Below are 21,075 nucleotides of genomic sequence, written 5' to 3' on the forward strand. Positions count from 1 at the left end.
GAAAGATGAACGGAGCAAAGTACAGAGAGATCCTTAATGAAAACCTGCTCCAGAGCGCTCAGGACCTCAGACAGGGGCGAAGGTTCACCTTCCAACAGGACAACGACCCTAAGCACACAGCCAAGACAACGCAGAAGTGGCTTCGGGACAAGTCTCTGAATGTCCTTGAGTGGGCCAGCCGGAGCCCGGACTTGAACCCAATTGAACATCTCTGGCGAAACCTGAAACAGCTGTGCTCCCCATCTGCAGAGAAGAATGGGAGAAACTCCCCCAAATACAGGTGTGCTAAACTTGTAGCGGCAGGTAGCCTAGTGGTTAGAGAGTTGGGCATTTTCAGCTCTGTCCAAGTAACTGAAAGGTTGCTAGATTGAATCCCTGAGCTGACAAGATTTTTTAAAAATCTGTCGTTCTGCCCCTGAACAAGGCAGTTAACCCACTGTTCCTAGGCCGTCATTGTAAATAAGAATTTGTTCTTAAACTGACTTGCCTGGTTAAATATAGGTTAAATATAAAATAAATAAAAACACCCAAGGCTGTAATCGCTACCAAAGGTGCTTCAACAAAGTACTAAGCAAAAAGATCTGCAAAAAGATCTGATTTACATGAACCCATGTAAATGTCATAACGTTTTGGATTTTTAATACATTTTCAAAATGTTCTAAAAACCTGCTTGTGTGTGTTTACACATACACATGCAAGCACATGCACACACACAGACTTGTGCACATGATTTTGCATGGGTGTATGCATTTAGGATAGCATGGATGAGTGTAATAGACTACATGTTATTTGATCTAAGTTGTAGGCTGTTTATAGAGTGCATACATGAGGTGTTGTGTGTAAGTATGTAAAGAAATTAAACGAGTACAAATAATTAAATAAGGAAACAAAAGAAAAGAGAAAAACATAACACAATTAAACAAAACAGCCCGCAGTCTATCCCCCCTCTTTCCTCTCAGCATTGGGCTCCATTTAATATGTATCACTGAAAAGTAGCCTACGCATTCCCACTGTTAGTTCTACGCCTGTTGTTTACGAAGCATGTGACAAATAACATTTCATTTTATTTGAAGAGTTAAGGATAGGGCGCAGGCCCCTTCCGGTCTGGATCAAGTCACGAGCTAAACTGGTCGGCTACTGCGTAGCAAACTAGCGGTGCCAATAACACTGGTATGCCCAAGAAAGCCTATTTCAATTCCGATCGCCAGAACGTCCCAGAAATAATTCTGGGCTCTAAAAATTAGTTTATTATGATCAAATTCGATCCCCAGGGTGAAGTATTTTGAAGTTCGCTACAAATCGAGATATTTTATTAAATAGAGATCCATTCTGACTACTGCATTTGTCTCACACAGGACCACGTGCTAATCTGGCTACTATACAAAGTATCAATAAAATACACCATGTTGACACATGCCCAGTCAGAGCAACAGTCAGAGCTGAGCCTTTGCCGAGGACAAGCGCTAATCTGAACTAGGAAACACGCCATTTCCAATTTGATAAGTAGTTGAACGCAGCACAAATATAACAACATCCAGTTAGCAAGTCGGACATTTCAGTTTCCTAGTTCCGACTAGTAGGTGAACGCGGCATTTGTTTTGTCTCGCACACGCTACTGCAATCGATTGATCATGTCTCTCGTGTTTGATGGGATTTCGTGTGCGAAATAACCTACTTTCAGTGATAAGTACATGTTTAAAGGTCTACTGAAAGCACAATGTTTTCGCCTTTCGGTGTTCCCCGTCCTTACGCAACAGTTTGCGATGGCCACAATTTTGTTTCAGCCATGAGGATAAAAATATGTTCCACTCAGAGAGGATACATTTAGCCTAATGTTGTTATTATCGATATCCAAAGTGACCGCGCGTGAGTGTAGTATGCTTGGTATGCATATAGCCCCAAATCAGTTGTCATTAGAAGTGAAGTTGCATAAGACACATTGATATTCATATCAACAAATAGACATTGATTATTTAAGAGAGAAACGTACTTTAAACTTGGCGATCCATGAAAATCCAGAAAGTTACCATCCATACGCAACCTTGCTATGTGGGGCGGAAACAATAACTGGATTGACAAGTAGCTAAACCACTTATAATGCGAGAAACAGGACCAGGACAGAGGGTTCGTTATGTAGGCTATAGTTTGGTTGTAGAGTATTACAAGTTAAACAGTAAAATCATGTGACTACAGTAGGAATTCAACGGCTCAGACACGAGAGGTATGTGGCAGGGTCTACAGTCAATCACGGACGACAAAAGAAAAACCAGCCCCGTCGCGGACCACGATGTCTTGCTCCCAGACAGACTAAATAACTTATTTGCTCGCTTTGGGGACAATACAGTGTCACTGACACGGCCCGCTAACAAAACCTGCTGGCTCTCCTTCACTGCAGCCAACATGAGTAAAACATTTAAACGTGTTAACCCTCACAAGGCTGCAGGCCCAGACTGTCTTGTTTTGCACACTTTGTACAAAATGTATGTTTACACATATGAATATTACACAGACGCCATCCTCTGCTGCCAGTATGTTGACTGCTGCCAACATACTGTCAACTCTAGCCACCTTAATAATGGAAAAATTGATGTAATAAATGTATCACTAGCCACTTTAAACAATGCCACTTTATATGTTTACATATCCTACATTACTCATCTCATATGTATATACTGTACTCCATCTACTGCATCTTGCCTATGCAATTCGGCCATCACTCATTCATATATTTTTATGTACATATTCTTATTCATTCCTTTACACTTGTGTGTATAAGGTAGTAGTTGTGAAATTGTTAGGTTAGATTACTTGTTAGATATTAATGCATGGTCAGAACTAGAAGCACAAGCATTTCGCTACACTTGCATTAACATCTGCTAACCATGTGTATGTGACAAATACATTTTGATTTGATTTGAATGTCTGGTTTATTTGTCAGGACTGTCCCACAGTCATATAGGCAGGATTTGTAAGAAAATAAATAAGCTTTAGTGAAGAAGAAGAAGAAAAAGAAAATAAGAACAAGAAAGTGTTTTATGTAAAAAATAAATAAAAAATAAAAAAGGAAAGTTTGTTTTATAAAACATTAAAAGCAGGTGATAGCCTATTTATACAATTGTAACATGCTACACGATACAGTACACATATTTCAACTAGATATTGTATTTGTACAGCTAGCCTACTGCACTTATTTTGATGGCACAGTTACTTTATCGGTTGGTTGTAAGCCTGTTGAGTTAAACCACAGATGAAAAATATTTTTGTTTTTCATGTACAGCACGCCTACGTAGAATGGAAATACCAAAAAAGGTACACCGGAACAAACTAGGAGGAATAGAAACCTGATTATTTTGTAACCTTAGCGACATCGCACCTCAACAGTCCTCGTATCATTGTGCACATGGGAACGTGAGGCCATCAAGCTAAACTGAAAGAACAGACACAACAGGTAAGTTTGATCTTGTAAATAATTTATTAAGCCTAAATCCTTCAAACTTGACTCTAGAGTTTTAGCCAAACCAAGATATAGATCAATACCAAAAGACTGTTGTTACATTTGAATTGTTTCAGTTTCAGATGTTTCCATGACTTCTTCCTCATTCATTTTTGTATACCTTTTTTTACATTTCTGTAATTGTAGTTGTAGACAAATTGTTAAGTCATTTTGAGATTTGTGTTGCATTTTTTAAAAGAGGGACACGCATGAAGAAGTCAATTGATAATTATAATTAGCATTTTTCTTTTCCAGCTTCCAACCTGACCATGGGATATTACGAAACAAACAACACTTATGATGTCGACTATATAGATGAGGTCTGTAACAAGGAAGGTGTTGTCAAGTTTGGCTCCATCGCCACCCCTGCCTTCTTCTCTGTGGTGACCATCCTGAGTCTAGCGGGCAACATCCTGGTCCTGGCCATCCTGGCCAAGTACGAGAACCTCAAGTCTCTCACCAACATCTTCATTCTCAACTTGGCCCTATCTGACCTGGTGTTCACCTTTGGTCTGCCCTTCTGGGCAGCCTACCACATCTGGGGCTGGACCTTTGGCTGGTTCCTCTGCAAGACTGTGACCTTTGTCTTCTACGCAGGCTTCTACAGCAGCGTTTTGTTCCTGACCATCATGACGATCCACCGCTACCTGGCCGTGGTGCATCCTCTGTCCGACCACAGCTCCAGGAGGGGCTGCTACGGGGTCACCGTCTCTCTCATCATCTGGGCGATCAGTTTTGGTTTGGCCGTCCCCGCTTTGATTTTCAGCTCTGTCCAAGAGAATCCCCACGAGGAAAAAAAACATTTGCATTGTGAATACAGCGTTCCAATGTGGAGGAAAGTGAGCACATACCAACAGAACGTCTTCTTCTTGGCTGCTTTTGCAGTTATGGGTTTCTGCTACGTAAGAATATTGGAGGCAATCTTCAAGTCAAGGTCACACATGAGGAATCGAACCGTGAAACTGATCTTTAGTATCGTGGCAGTATTTTTCCTTGGCTGGGCACCTTACAACGTGGTTATATTTCTGAGGTCGTTGACCGACTACTCCGTAGCACCTTTCAACGATTGTGAGGTCAGCATGAAGCTCGACTATGGGTTCTACGTGTGTCGACTCATTGCTTTCTCCCACTGCTGTCTCAACCCTGTCTTCTACGCATTTGTTGGGATCAAGTTCAGAAATCACTTGAAGGTTATTCTGCAGAGACTTTGCAGTCGCCGAAGCACCGTAGATTCACAACCGATGGGAGCGACTCATGTTCCCTCAAGGGGATCCATGTATTAGTCTGGCTCTTGAAGTTTCAGAGCACCTTGGACTGAGCAGTCCAACCATGATCAATTGTAAAATGAACCTCTTTGCTTTTTCAATACATTTAGAATGTTACTTTTTAATATTTTATTTCCATGACTTATTATCATTGTTATTTTGTCTTGTTCTTTTCATTCTATTGGTATTTTAACAAGGGTTAAAATACTTTGCCTGGTGTATTTGTATAACGTATCAAAAGTACTTTTCAAATAGTTATTATTGATCTGAACCATTTTTACAGTGTGTGTACTACAGTGGATATTAGGATAGATACAGAGGAGGACAAATTCCTAATTACGTCTTCAAATATGGGGATGTAGAGAAGATCAAGTGGTGTGGAGGGGGGGGTAGGCTCCCCGTAGTAACTTTACCACTTTAGCACTGCATAATGGGCTTTTTCATAGCTTCAGCTAGGGTTCCACTGCCCTCTGCTGGGGAAAGAAACAATAAAAAGGTTTACAGCAGAGTCCTCAATTCTTTTCCCTGTGAGGTTCAGAGCCTGCTGTTTTTTTGTTCTACCTGATCACTACATTGCACACATCTGGTGTCCCTGGTCTGAATCCCTGATTAGAGGTGTAGGTGATGTAGGTGAACAATACAAAAATACAGGGGCACTGGCTTCGACGTCCAGAGTTGAGCTTGAGGGGTTCACAGCAAACGGACCCATATTCATGAAGCATCTCAGAATGCTTTTTAAATGTTATTTATTTTTTATTTCACCTTTATTTAACTAGGAAAGTCAGTTAAGAACATTCTTATTTATAATGATGGCCTACCCCGGCCAACGATGCTGACCCAGGTTCAGTCGACCCCCCCCATGTAATTATTCATTATGATCTAAAAGGAAAAACTGGTCCTGGATCAGCACTCCTCTACTATATGAATATGCACCATGATATACAGTATATACCAAGCCGGTCTCACATCCAAATAGCCTACTAACCAAGTCCAGCGCTGCTCAGCCTCCGAGTCTAGAGATTGGGCGTGTTCAGGGTGGTTGGACATAAGCGACGATAAGGGAGGAAGAGATGCCTCTTATGACTGTCATTATGCTTTTGGAGATGTGGGGAGAGAGACAAACTAGGAATAGGAAAAGATAGTGAGAGATCAAAACTGTGGCCAACATATGAACTTGGTCTAGAAGTCTTTAAAACAGGAGCACTATTCCACTCTTTAAAAGTATGTGTGCGGCAAGGGGGATAGGTAGCCTAATGAAATCTAGGCTAGGTGTTGGGGTTGAGTTCAGGAGTTAGATTAAAGGGTTAAATAACCATCTGTCTTGTGTAACCATACCAAATGTAACATATCATACTAAATAGCTCATCTCAGATTTACATACATAATAATACAAAATGCTCTTAGACCAGGTTGCAACCACTGATCAGAAACATTTAGCATGCAATAATGAAGCCCAAATCAAGCATAGGCCAAATATTTTTGCTTGATCGCATATAGGCAACTCCAAAAGCACGAGGAGGTTACGAAATATGATCAAGAGACTTGCATGATTTTAAAAATAGGATTGCTATTATTTTGTATGGGTATCATGATGAAGATACTCTCACAATGTATGACCCTACCGCCTGCTCCCTAACAAAGTGGAGTGAGGGTAGGAAAGACATGAAACGTGGTTTTAAAAAAGCGTGGGCTTGGGCTCTGTTTCAAAATATCACCTTTTTTTTATAACAGGGGTTCCACACTTTCCCATTACACAAATTGTGTGGGGAAAATATAGAATTTTATTCTGTTATATTCCATTATATTCTTACTACAAAATATGTGTGTTGACTGTGATCGGGGTAGATGTGTCTGTTTAAAGAACAAAAATAATTAACGATTTAATTCACTTGGAAGTAACCAAATTCAACTCAAAATATGGCATTCTATTCTTTTGAAAAAACATTTTATTCCTCTTATGTTTCTTAGGACCTGCCTAAAATGAATTAATAATGGATTTCTTTTTGATGGTGTATGTTCAATGGGTTTATTAAAATAGGCGCCCAACCACATCCGCACACCATTACTACCACCCATCACATGGGAGGTATAAAAGGCATGTGCGGGCAATAATGTGTTAAAAATGGGCCTGTTTGGGCCAAAACATTTTTAAGGAAAAATATACATCAATCCTATGTGAATGCAGAATAGATATTTTCTTGTGATGACAGCAAATTACCAGCAGAGGATGTTAAAGCATAACATAAGAATTCACATCTATGTAGCCTAGGTCAGGGTGTTTTAAACCGTCCATGTAGCCTATTTGAACTATTTCACAGCTAGCACACCTAACTCAACTTGTCAATGAATCATCAAGCCCTTGAATAGGTGAATCAAGTGAGCTAGTTCAGTAGCCTTGTAGTAAGTAGCCTTGCCTTGTACGAGCTGGAATGTCTCATAGGAGCAGATCTCCTGTTTCTGTAGCGTAAGGCAGCTTGATGTACAAGTACACCCCCTGGACAGGAAGCGAGTCTATCGCAGAGCCAAGCAGAGACGCATTGGGTCCCATTTGTACAGTCTTCGGTATGACTCAGCCAGAGAAAAAACTCTCAGCCTAATATATAAATTATAATATATGCCATTTAGCGGATGCTTTTTTTCCAAAGCGAGTCAACTTATGCATGGGTCCATTTTTACAAAAGGGTGGTCCCAGGAATCAAACCCAATATCCTGGCGTTGCAAACATGTCCAATCACCGTCCATGTATCATAAACCAATCATGTATAGCTTCTCCTTCTTAGAAAGAATGACACAGCCAAAAGCATCGCGCCCCTCCATCGTTGGCTGACTCAACCAACCAACCACTAAGAAAAATGTGCGATGTCCAGAGAGTGCACGATCGAGAATGAACTGTAGAGCCAATTTGGTTTCCAACAGTATCATTTAAATAGCAACCGCCAGGCATGCTAACACTTCTAGGGAGAGAGAAGGTTTTTGTGTCGTTACCCATGTTCCCCTAATGTTTGAGTGACCAGTTTTCCGTTTGTTTTTGGGAACATTCTCTCTATGTTAGCCAAAACCTTCTGAGAACCTTTTCAGCATGCCGAGTAGAACTTATCTAGAACGTGATTACAATGTTCTCAGAATATACAACATTAATGTACTAGGCGCTTTTTATGGGACCTTGCAACAACATTCATGTGTCCAGTTTTCTGAGGGTTAGGAGAATATTCCACACACACACAGAGACCCTAGGGGCCCAAGGTTCATTGCATGGTAATGGTACAGTAACTCTAGCATTCATTTTCATAGGTAATAGAACTGTCAAAGTTGGTGAGATCTAAAGTATCATGCAATACGCTAACATTACCAAGTTATTGCTCATTGTCGTAAATGCTATTCAGCTAGCTAAGTTTGTTAGCTATCTAGCTAACGGTTGCTAGCTATGTAAACAGCTTACAGTACAGCCATGCAAAAAAAATGGTAACGTTACAGTAACATTCACACCCACAAGTGGGTATGGTAACTGACTGATTCTGAGTGAGGGACAGGATCCAAACATATAACAACATTCATGCAAACAGCAGAAAAAATCTCCATCTGGAAGTTCTAGAGCTCGATTCAATCCGACTATTTGAATCCAGTGGAGGCTGCTGAGGGGAGGATGGCTCATAATAATGCCTGGAACGGCGCTAATGGAAGGGCATCAAACACAAACTGTGTGTTTCATACCATTCCACTGATTCTGCGCCAGTCATCACCACAAGCCCGTCCCCTCCAATTAAAATGTCCCCCAACCTCCTGGGTCTGAATCAGTGTGCTATCATGGCAGCAGAGCCGTAGTAGTTGAGGGAAAATAATGTGACAAAAAAATGTAATGTTGACAACAAGCTCAATTACAATGCTCAGTGGAGGAGTCTGAACCGCTAACTCAGACGCAGGCGCTGGCGATGTTGTCGGTGCTGGACCAGTAGGTCCACTGGTAGAGACCTGCTTAAAAGGGAGTAATATACAGAGACAGCACTACAGTATGGTAATTTCAGTAAAAGAGAGTACATGTGGTTTTAGCCTGTAAGCTTGATTTAATTGTACCTCCAAGGGATGAAATCCACAGACATCTCTGAAGTCCCCGGAGCAGAGCTAGCAAGGACCTGCATTGGTCAATTCTCTATCTGTAACAATACATAAGGAAAGCCTGCGTTAGGAATCCCCCCCCGCTGGTGACTTCCCCATCTCACAGCACTATCAAACAGCTCACCCCACTAACCATCCCCCACACCAGAAACCGGGAGTCAAGGGGTGATGCACTCTGGCTCTCTCTGGACCTTTCCTTAACCTGTTGTGATTGGTTGACAAGATCACAGCTTGGGACTTTGACCGTGCATATACTCTCTTTGTTACAATATGCAATGACAATTTGATGGTCGTATATTATAATACAGTTGCTGTTCATTAGTGGTAACGAAATACATTTAATGACAGGTATTTCTAGTAACACGGTATGTTTTTCTAGATGAACACAAAGTTCAAATGTCATAGTCATGTTTTGCCAATATCTCGGCATAATACATACTTTTGGAGAGGTCACACCACTTCTACCTCAGAGCTGGCCTGTTGCCCGCATTGGAGGGCCAAGCGGGACATCCACTCCCTTATGGGGCCTTTGGGGCTTATGGGCCTTTTTAGACATCTGAAACCAACTGGCCAATTAAGGATAATGGCAAGTTCGTCAACTTTGGCTATTATCAGCTAGGCTATCATCATGGACTGACTGATATGAATTCATAAACAAATACTTAGATATTAACTTAGGCTATATACTGTAGGTAACATAAGCATTGGCTAGACATGGGCCCCCGAGTGGCGCAGCGGCCTAAGACACTGCATCTCAGTGCAAGAGGCGTCACTATAGTACCTGGTTCGAATCCAGGCTGTATCACATCCGGCCGTGATTGGGAGTCCCATAGGGCGGCACACAATTGACCCAGAGTTGTCCGGATTTGGGTGGAGTAGGCAGTCATTGTATAATAATTTGTTCTTGACTGACTTGTCTAGTTAAATAAAGGTTCAATAGAAAATAAATGTTTATGACAAGGCAGAAGTTTGTCTCCTGGACATCAACGCATTAGCTGGCATAATTCTACCTAGCTAGTCAAAAGAAATTCAGTTGACACTAACTCTGATAGCTGCCTCCATTGAAAGTGAATGTTGCTGTAACATTACCAAATTATATGCATGACTGTACTTACTGTAAGCTGTTTACAAAGCTAGCAAACAAACTTAGCTAGCCGAATAGCATTTAGTACAATGAGCAATAACTTAACCTTGGCAATGTTAGCAGGTTGCATGATATTTTAGATTTCACCAACTTTGACAGTTCTATTACCTATGAAAATGAATGCTAGAGTTAGTGTAATGTTACTATACCATTACCATGCTAGTTAGCTTGCCAGGCAGCTGCTAAGCCAAAAGTGTGTGTTCTATCTGTGTGGCTAAACTAAGCAGAAACTATTGATAATTTAGCGACAAGTTAGCGGTTGTTATTTTATTATACTGTTGGGAAACAAGTTGTTAATATCACCATTGCAGTATGATTCAGGTATTATAATGTATATATATATATATATTTTTATATCTATATATTTATATATTCATTTTTACCCCCTTTTTCCTGATATCCAATTACGATCCAATTACGATCTTGTCTCATCGCTGCAACTCCCCATTGAGCTCGGGAGAGGCGAAGGTGAAGTAATGCGTCCTCCGAAACATGACCCGCCTAACCTTGCTCCTTTAACACCCACCAGCTTAACCCGGAAGCCAGCAGCACAAATGTGTTGGAGGAAACATCGTTCAACTGGCAACCGGGTCAGCCTGCAGGCACCCGGACTGCCACAAGGAGTCGCTAGAGCACAATGAACCAAGTAAAACCCCCCGGGCCAAACCTTCCCCTAACCCGGAGACGCTGGGCCAATTGTGTGCCATCCTATGGGACTCCCGGTCACGACCGGTTGTGGCACAGCCAATGAATGAAGCCCAGGTCTGTTGTAACACCTCTAGCACTGTGATCCAGTGCCTTAGACTGCTGCACCACTCAGGAGGCCCTGAAACACTCTAAGTTGCATGGATATGGGTCAGAAACAGTCATTCTAGTTTAAAATTGACTACAAAGTGTAAATAGGATCATTTAGGTCATAAAGTAAGTCTTATCTAAAGAGAGTTTGGAATATCAGTGTGTCACACTGAGTAAAATAATGTTGGGCTTGGATTACAATTATTTATTCAAATCATGCCCCCCTTTTCCAAGCTCCATGCACAAATCGGCCCTCCACCCACTTCACTTCCCTTTATTGAATGGGGCTCATCACCCCCAACATGTTCAAAGGACGACAGACTGAAAAGCCTCCACAGCCAAAGTTATATGGTTTGCACGCCCTGCTAACAGACCCAAGTATGCTGAATAGTTAGGTGGTTGGAGTTTGTCGGTCCCCAAGTCTGGACCAGTAACGCTAGGCCGGTGTGCAATGACTGGTGGTGGTGAGTATAACCAGAGATACTGGAATATAATGACCTCTCTGGTATAACTTAACTAACAACGTTAGATAATGTTTATGCTGGTTATGTAGGTAGCTAGCTATCTTTTGATAAAGCGATGCAGGCTAGCTAACATTAGTTAATGTTAGCATAGCTAGGTCATTATAACTTAGTTAGGTCGTAGCTTATACACGCTTATTGTGTATTGTCTAGATACTGCTGCAGGGCTCTACAGTGCAACCATTTACTCTTACTCTTAAATATTTTGCAGTGCAACCTGGGATTTTAATTTAGGAACACCAGTGCGCCTAGACAAATGAAGGATTCTAGCTTTAATAATATCTCAAATATGTTTTATTGTGCTCCTACATTTCTTTGTGTGTGCCTTTTCCAATTTAGGCGCACACGTCGCTCTATGTGAAAAAGGTCAGCATTAGAGCCCTGGGCTATGTAACAGGTATGACAAAATATTTATAATTACTGCTCTAATTACGTTGGTAACCAGTTTGTAACAGCAACAAGGCACCTCTGGGGTTTGTGTTATATGGCCAATATACCACGGCTAAATATACCACTCCACTTTGCGTCGAGGTATATTTGCCATATACCACACCCCCTGTCCACTTGTCATTCCAATCTCCCTTTGCATTAGCAGCCTCTGCCAATCCCTGTTCTCTCTCCTCTCTGCAGCCTTACTGCTTAATTATCATTGGATAATGCTAGCAAGGCAGGCTAGCTAACGTTAGCCTACAAGTCAAATTTGCAAGTTAGTTCATAGCTCATACAAGTGTATTCTGTATTGTCTAGGGCTAAACTAAACAATGGATGCAGCAATGGTGGTGGCTAACTCATGTCTGAGTCTGGCTAATGCAGTGTTCACGTGTTAGTCGGAACTCGGAAATTTGCCATGTTCAACGAATCAGCAAGTCAGATATTTCCGAGTTTCTTAGTTCCGACTAGCATGTGAACTCGGCATAATACAGTGAATCTAATCCAATCTGGAGCTGTAGTCTGTCACCACCTATAAAGCATGGAATTAGGGTTTCCACTAGTTACCAGAGACAAAGTAAAAATTGGCTATAAGTATAAATGGATGAAAACAAAGGTCAATTTTAGTAGTGTGGTTAAGGTTGGTTGGGTTTAAAATCACATTTTAGGATAAATAAATAGTTGAAATAGGAGGGATTTATGACTTTGTGGCTGTGGAATTAGCTTTACCCGAGTTACTGCCCTGATGACACAAATGGCTTCATCAACAACGGTAATGTGAGTCTTGTCAAAAGTTGTATTAAAAAATGCCCAGTACTGGATGTCATTTTGGTTGTGAAATGCATTATCAGAAAGCTTATTTTCTTTATAACAAAATGCACTTCACCACTTGGCTGTCTATTGTATCACCGTGTCACAGGTCCTCCCAGTCAACACCACCTCATAAAATGAGGAAGTACAATGTATATAAAGATTGCCTGCTGCAGTTGTCCAAGTTTGAAGCTGAACATGCAGCTCACTACATTCAATTCGATATAATTGAATAGCCCATTTCATTGAGTGTGTTATAAACTGGGCGATTTAGTAACTTACTTTGAAAGGATGGGGATTGGGTCTAAATAGATGTTTGGTCGTCTAAATTAAGTGTACTTGTCTTTAACTGCCATTTCCCGAAAGTCAGACTCTTCCCACACGCCAACTAATTTCTCTCTGCTTAAAGAAGCATCTACATTCAACTACTTTCATGTGGTTATCCTTATATATACAGTATATTCTCCAGACTTGCCCAGAGGGAATTGTTGATATGTTGTAAATGTTTTATTCTAGATTTAAAAATATATATATATTCACAAAAAATGCATGCATGTCTTTAGTATATTACAGATAGAAATATGAAAAAGTTTCAAAACCTAGGAGGTGGCCCCCATAGAATTAGGAATTTGAATACTAGAAAGCCACGAGCCATCTTATGATGGAATTAAGGTGGTCAGAGAGTTGTTAAACCATGGTTTGCCAGTGCTGTGATAAGATAGTGTAAAATATCTTGTGTAAAAATGAATTTGAAGAATTTATCTGCACTGTATGTTTGTTAGCTAGCTAGCCAGTTTTAGATGAATGATTCCATTGATTTTTCAAATGAACTGACAACATTCCATTCAAACAATGCAGATGATAGGACTTTGACAAGTTGTAAGTGCAACAAGTAGGCTACTGATATTTGATCATATAATAGCAGACTCAGCTTTCCAAAAATATTAAATGTATGGTCTGTTTACATATATTTAGAAGCTATTTCTAACAATAACCTATATAAATCTTGTAAACTGTATTTATGATTATATGACAATATTTGAGGTTGACAATAACTATATTATACCATTTTTGATAAATCACGTCTTTGTTTTATTTTCCTGCATAAGCAAAATCAGGATTATGCCTCTTCTGCCATTCATTCCAATTAGACTGGGTTGGATTTCTCCCTGACCAATATGGCTGCCATTTTCACTCCATTCTGGAACTTCGAGAGTTAATGACAACTTCCTCTGGATCTCAATGTTCGTCGCTGGTCTTCACTGACAGGATGTTGGTCGTGAGCAATGACCATATCTATGGTCGTGACAGAGGGAGCTGCGTTGACAAAGAATTAATGACAAAAGGAAATAATTTCAGCAGTTTTATTTTTTTCCACCATCAGGCCTAAATGTCAGTAAGCTTGACAAAGTGACAAAAGGAAATAATTTCAGCAGTTTTATTTTTTTCCACCATCAGGCCTAAATGTCAGTAAGCTTGTGAATATCTGACATAGGCTAATTAGCCAATTTGCTAGAAAAAAAATAATATTTCAAGCGGTCTCACACATATAGGATATATTTAGCCATTTAGATGTGTGTTTTGTTCACTAGAGGTCTACTGATAAAAGATTATTGATTTAATTGTGGCATGTCTTTGAGAACCCCATCATTTACCCTCAATCCCCTACTTTGAAAGAAGGGATCGAAACTGGTAGGCCTAAAGGACACATGTAGACTTAAAATAGCACCGAACATTGTGTCTCTGAGAATATTGGGTGTCTCACCTCCCGCTTTGACGGATGAACCTGCAGGCCGTCTTATCTCTGTCTGCAAGGTGGTCCTTTGAGCTTTACACCAAATTCTGCCAAGTCTCTCAAGGCATCCCTACGCGATCGATCCAATCCACTGCAAAAATAACAAAGCAAGAGAGGATTAAAGGAGTCTGATAATTTATACGATTTACCTATTTTCCTCTTATGTGGGTCTATGTTTATTTAATTTAGGCTATAGGACTTTCATTGTATAGCCATGCAGCTAATCAGGCTAATGATGATAATCATAAAAGTGATGTAGACTATACCCGGTAGGCTGTGCTGCTTCAATTGATATTGTTGATACAATTGATACTGTTGTTTGGTTTTTCATGCACACCTATCTTGGGTGAATATTGAATACGCCTATTTGAATGTCCCAAAAAACGGGGAGATAATTGTGTTCCGAGTGTTGTCAAATGCATTAACATATGAGTTTGACCCAAATGACAAAGTATTAAACTACTTAATTATCATTGTTGCACGATATAAAACGATCGGAAATACATTCAGTCGCCCAATAGTATTCATTTTACATGTCGCATTCATTAATTCAAATGCATTCATCAAAAACTTGAGAATTCGCTGATTATTAATTCTCCTTCATAAAAGGTTAAAATATTAGTCAAAACAAATACATATGCCTAATTATATTTTTCTCAACATCAAGTCAACATCCCAACTGATATGATTTAAATACGCTCCATTGCTCTTGAACTAAGACTTGGAGCATTTTACAAGGCATGCACCTGCTGTAATAAACATGGATTTGTATCCCTTAAAATCTCCCGTTATAGGTCTATGTCAGTGCATATCCATTCACAATATAAGGCAATAGTTTTTCCTCGCGCTTGCCCAAGATAAAAAGCCAAATAATAATGAATAATTTAATAAATAATGGTTTTAGGGGCTTATCGACTATGGAGTGGCCGCAACTGCGTGCCCTTATCTCTCCTCACCACATTGCGCCTGTGTTCCGCTCGCTCCCCATACTAAGTGGCGCACTGGACGTGATGTGGAATTATATAGACCTCACTTCCAGTTTCCACGCAGCACTTCAGTGAATCTAAAACATCAGACATGGATTACCCTCGACAAAATGGCTCCACACATAGGCTACTCGATCAACAACACTCCGGCTATGGTAAGGACAACACACCCAAATAGGCCTTATCAAGTCACATATGTTGTTGTCGATTTATGGCCATGTTATTGATAATGCGAATAGATAGTTGGAACATTGTTGATCATTGGCCGTTCCTATTTCGGGTTGACGTTTGTTTTCTCGGTGAAGTGAAACACATCAGTTAGCCTATCGAATTAGCATTCGTTTTATCTACCAATAAAATGGGATTGAACACGAAACATGGACAAAGATTCGATATAGTCAAATATTTTTTCGTTTTGATAAAATGTCCTCAGTCTATCGACGCTTTCATTTAAATCAAACAAGACTAGCCTACACACTCAGGGAATGCTAGCCGAGAGGCTAAGATTAATTTATGGGTGATCATTTTATTTTGCAACAATGAACAACAAATCTATATTAAATATAAGTTAGCTATGCATTCGGCTATTATATCTCCATAGGCTATTGTGAAACTGATGTAGCCTACCGCAATGTTTTTGTAAAAATGTGTGATGGCCTAGCGTACCTACACATTTTATAGAATGAAAAGGTTGGCGATGCACAACGTTCTGCGGACTGTGGCTCAATTAAAGTTAAAGCTTTCAAAGCCACAGTAGGCTCATAAATAAACGACGCAAAACGCACTCTTATTCCATTTCATTTTACGTGCCCTACAAACTGTAGCCCAAAAACTATTCCCACAGTGGTGGTGAAAAAAACGACACCAGTTTCTTTTTCACATGGCGTAAGAACTTTACTGAGGAGCAAGGATCTGATTATTTTGAAACTCAAATCATGAACACGCAACAAAGTAGGCTAAGAACAGAAATAATCCAATAAAAAACACACGAAAAAAGACAAATCAATGAACGAAGAATTATGAAATCAATTGGAAAAACAGGCCCTCGAGTGACAGAGGTTATCATTCCACTTATATTAATATGAGTATGTTATATAACGATAATGATACAGTGAAGGGCAATCAATTGTATTGATTTCCACGCAGAGATAACGCTTCCGTTTAACTGCACGACGTGCGTTGGACAGAAGCAATATTGGGAAATCGTTCATTTAGAACCAAGGCAAACTCTTTTAACAAGAGGCAAAGAAATAGGCCAACAATTGTAAAAATAAAAAACACAAATCACAAAGAAAGGCATTGGCTCTGATAATATCCTCTAAATGATTAGCCATGAAGGGATATGATTTTCCCATGTGATGGACCGCAAGAGTGCAGTCCGAACACTTCATTGGATTAAAAGCCGTATTGACAAGGGAAGCAGTAGCGCAACAGTGCGTTCGTAGTTAGAAACATTGACAGTATATGCACCCACCCTCAATGATGCAGAGAGAGCACCGGGCAGAATACACAGGTCTGCCTGCAGAGTTGGTTGATGATTTGCCGCGCACGGGATTGACTGTAGGCCTACCATTTTAGATCTCTGGGTCATTCCAGTGTCGCACGTACTCTGCATTTTTGGTATTTTATTCGTTAGAATTGTTTTATTCATACATAAAAAGCATAAAAGCTTTATTTTTTGCAGGTGACATCAAGGATTAATATCGGCGGATGAAAGAGATCGTTTCGATGCGGAGGCATCCGTCGATGGCATTAAGCAAATGCACTTTCACAATTTAAGATATATTTACGCACGGTCTAATCTATCAAATAACCGCGGAAATGATGGAAAAACTGAAACCAGAAGTTGGGCAGCTCAGTCCTATGGGCAAGGAATGCAAGTCTCCACATCACGACAGCATGACGACTTCCATAGCAGGTCGTGTAAGTGGGGAGGGGTGCGAGGCTGGTGGTGAGACACAGGAAGCGGCGTCGGCGAACTCCGCTGAGAGGGATCGTGTCCCGGGGGAGCGCTGCAACGGGACTATCCTCTTTAATGCAGTTACCAAGGAAACGGCGTACCACAGCGAGCAAAAAAAGGAAGTGCCGGTGATCGAGTTGGCCAGAAGAGGAGGGCTCGTGGACATAAAAGCTAGGGAGCTGACGGCAGACGGCAATCACAGGATACAGACCACCGAGCTGTGCAGACCTCCTGTTCAACTGCCACTGCCTTCCCGGGACCCGTTGTTGAGCGAAACTCGAATGGTGCAGTTGAGCCAACCTGGGTTCTCTCTACCTGCACGAGCGATGCTGTACAGTAACTTTGCTCAACCGCTCGCTACTATGAACAGGTAAGACAAGCTATTCCTTTGGAAAATGTATATGTCATAATAATGTGATTTTTCATGGACAAGTTTGTGGCATGCGTCAGTGCATGCACTGTTCATCTGTCATATTTTGATTGATGTAGCCTATTCTACTTTTAGGACTGAAATGTGCATCGCTATTTCCATTTTCAGAGTTTGTTTTCATGGTCATCATCATATTATTAGTATTATTAGGCCTATTATTATTACATAAAGTCTTTAATTTGGTATACATTCGGCCTAACTGTCATAATTTAAATCAACAAAATCACCAGAATAAAATTGTCGACATATAGCCAAAAATACACACTGGACAAAAACGAGTTGAATCAACATTGTTTCCACATAATTTCAACCAAAAATCGCGTTGAATCAACGTGGGACAACTCATTGAATTTGCAAAATGTAATCTTTTTTACCCAACCTTTAAACTAAACCCAGTGACATGGCGACCTGTTTTGTTGATTTCACGTTAGTTGACATCTAAACCAAATATAATTCAAACCTAGATGTTGAACTGACATCTGTGGCCAGTGAATATAGGCCTATATATTTGTAGAGGGAATTTGTAATTTGACTAATTCACACTATCTTCCTGCAGTGGCTACGGTGGGGAGATGGAACAGTATGGCATGTATCCCAGCCATCGGATAAAACGTCGACCAGCGCCCTATGAGATTGAAATCAACGATGGTAATGGTAAGATCATATAGATTTTTTATACTTATACAAAATACACACACACACACACACACACACACACACACACACACTCAAAAGTTTGGGGTCACTTAGAAATGTCCATGTTTTTGAAAATAAATAAATAAATTGTCCATTAAAATAACATCAAATTGATCAGAAATACAGGGTAGACATTGTTAATGTTGTAAATGACTATTGTAGCTGGAAACGGCTGATTTTTTGTGGAGTATGTACATAGGCTTACAGAGGCCCATTAACAGCAACCATCACTCCTGTGTTCCAATGGCTTTTGTTCCAGGTCAACTCTAACACATCTGATTCCTACATACTGCTGGTGTATGCATACAGTGTATAAATCGAGCATCTGCTAAATGACTTAAATGTAAATGTAAATCAGACATGATCAGAATACCTATCCTCCTCTCCCTCTCAGGCTCACAGCCCAAAATCGTGAGGCGGATATTCACCAACAGTCGTGAGCGCTGGCGCCAGCAGAATGTGAATGGTGCCTTCGCTGACCTCCGCCAGCTCATCCCCACCCACCCGCCCGACAAGAAGCTCTCCAAGAACGAGATCCTCCGCCTGGCCATGAAGTACATAAACTTCCTGGCCAAGCTCCTGGACGACCAGGAAGGTGTGTTGGAGGCCGGCGACAGCGGTGGTATTGTGGGGGCGCGGACCCACGAGGCCCGAGGGGAGGGCCTGGTCCGGGAAGAGCTCCTCCAGGGAATGCTGTCGCCCAGCAACTCCAGTTGCGGGAGTCTTCTGGACGGGGACGGTAGTCCCGACAGCTACACCGATGACCAGGATTTGTGTATAGGGTCCCGAAGGCCCAACTCCAGAGGCCTCCATCATCACTCTGGACTCCACATTGACGAACAAAATCAGAGATGACTCTACGTTTTCTTTATGGGGAGAAGAACAGAGAATGTGAGATGGAGGAGCTTGGCAATTTTCTACCAACCTGGAGTGAATGGGCATCAATAGGATGGTTCCGATGGCAATACATTTCATGCTGTGTACAAATTTGATCTTTCTCTAATTCCTGTTTCCCTCAATGGCCCTGTCTGTCGTTGGCTTTTCCAGAGGTGGGTATGTTCTCTGGTGGAACATAAAGGCTTTGTCCCAACTGCTGTTGTAAGCAGGTGATGGATTGGAAGTCATGACAGACCTAAAATGTAACTCAGAACATAATATCGAAAAACAATTAAGGGAATTTCCAAAAACAGCATGAATCTCATAATGGTACCTTTTCTTGCCTGAGATCAAAGTTTGTTTAGGTACAGTGTTTGACTCTTTCAACGACAATGAGAATTTTGTTCTTAAGTACTATGGACTGTACTAAATTGAAGTGATTTGTTTTCATCTTAGAGTCTCTAATGTCAGTTCTTTTGTTCTTTTAATAACTCAAATTTGGAGTTATCAAATAATAGTATTTCGACCTGATTTCCAGTAACATTTTTCTTGAACACCACGTCATAAGTTGTTGGATAACACAGTTTATCCCCAAACACACAGTTTTGCAGTGAGATAACTGATAATTGTTTTTTAAAAAGTGGGAGATCTGTGTTGCTGTCAATGTTAATGTTGGGAGAACAACAAAACGTTTGAAAGTGTACTTGTTAATGTGATATTCACATAAACCATATGGTTACAATATTTACCATACAAAATTTAATTGAGGTCAAATTGTTGCCATTTTTGAATGGAATAATATGGATAGCATATTAGTATGACACACGACACACACACACACACACACACGAGGGCATGATGCCTGTCCAATAATAGAACAAAATAACAATATAATATCTCTGTATCTTGCAACGTAAGAGGTACAAATGTGCATAAAAACAGACCTGTACATTTGTATTGAACAATGAAACGTGCCATTTTTGCACTGCTTCTTTCATTGTGACCATGGTACATTGAGTTGATGTTTTCACATTCACTTCTTAAATTTCTCTTTTATTCATAACATTAATCAAGTGTTTTACCACTGTATTTGACATTATGTACGTCTGCTATTTCAGCAGACTATTGAGTAACCAGAAATGGTACCTTTACGTCTTCGATGTGTTAAACAAAAAAAGGGATATTCTTTTTTATGTGATATTTAGTAAGGAAATAAACTGTTGCTGTTAAGGTGATTATGGAGACATCTATAAATATATTCAATGTTATATCTCAAATTTTATATACCACAAAATAAAAATTAGGGGAAAAATATACTGTTACGCTCATCGTGTATTCAAATTTCTATGTAATATTTCTTAATCATCAATTAAAGATGTGAGTCTATAGAAATGACAGTAATACAGTACAGTGTACAACTCCCATCACCAGTAGATGCTTCCAGTTTTTTAAAGGTAGACTGTCTGTATATGCAGTAGGTTGTAATCAAAGACATGTTGATATTGCAATGGCAGGTACAATCCAAGTACAATAATTCAATTTGTTTTATTTATTTCAAAGTTTAATCAAATAGAGATAAAAAGAATGACGATGACATTTAATTAAAGGGAATTACGGGGGGATTTTAGAAATGGACCCCGACCCCTGTAAATGTCAATAAAAAAATGCCATGAGAATTTCAACACATTTTTAGGGCAGTTCCCAGCTTTTCAAATTCCCATCCCTAAATATGACCATCATAATTGAATAATCGATCCACAGA

General features: G+C 40.2%; 3 protein-coding genes and 1 long non-coding RNA gene across 4 annotated transcripts in view; 2 read left to right on the forward strand and 2 right to left on the reverse strand.

Moving 5' to 3' along the window:
- fyco1a (FYVE and coiled-coil domain autophagy adaptor 1a) overlaps nt 1–2,082 on the reverse strand; it is a 60,267-nt gene extending 58,185 nt beyond the window's left edge. The window contains 1 exon segment of the mRNA XM_029632078.2: nt 1,991–2,082. The gene's annotated coding sequence lies outside the window, so the exon portion shown is untranslated.
- Nucleotides 2,083–3,340: 1,258 nt separating this feature from the next.
- On the forward strand, nt 3,341–5,264 carry LOC115107368 (chemokine XC receptor 1-like). The gene is made up of 2 exons (XM_029630763.2): nt 3,341–3,448; nt 3,749–5,264. Exon 2 carries the CDS (start codon nt 3,763–3,765, stop codon nt 4,774–4,776), a length of 1,014 nt encoding a protein of 337 aa, XP_029486623.1. The 5' UTR covers nt 3,341–3,448; nt 3,749–3,762; the 3' UTR covers nt 4,777–5,264.
- A 7,985-nt stretch (nt 5,265–13,249) lies between these two features.
- On the reverse strand, nt 13,250–15,416 carry LOC115108112 (uncharacterized). The gene is made up of 3 exons (XR_003860307.2): nt 15,322–15,416; nt 14,336–14,456; nt 13,250–13,887 (listed from the first exon to the last, which is right to left on the reverse strand). It is a non-coding gene; the product is annotated as an uncharacterized LOC115108112 (long non-coding RNA).
- On the forward strand, nt 15,405–20,629 carry LOC115108111 (T-cell acute lymphocytic leukemia protein 1 homolog). The gene is made up of 4 exons (XM_029632082.2): nt 15,405–15,506; nt 17,036–17,681; nt 18,298–18,395; nt 18,832–20,629. Exons 2-4 carry the CDS (start codon nt 17,173–17,175, stop codon nt 19,290–19,292), a joined length of 1,068 nt encoding a protein of 355 aa, XP_029487942.2. The 5' UTR covers nt 15,405–15,506; nt 17,036–17,172; the 3' UTR covers nt 19,293–20,629.
- Nucleotides 20,630–21,075: the final 446 nt, after the last annotated feature.

Source organism: Oncorhynchus nerka, linkage group LG24 (assembly GCF_034236695.1).
Source record: "Oncorhynchus nerka isolate Pitt River linkage group LG24, Oner_Uvic_2.0, whole genome shotgun sequence".
NCBI classification, from domain to species: domain Eukaryota; kingdom Metazoa; phylum Chordata; class Actinopteri; order Salmoniformes; family Salmonidae; genus Oncorhynchus; species Oncorhynchus nerka.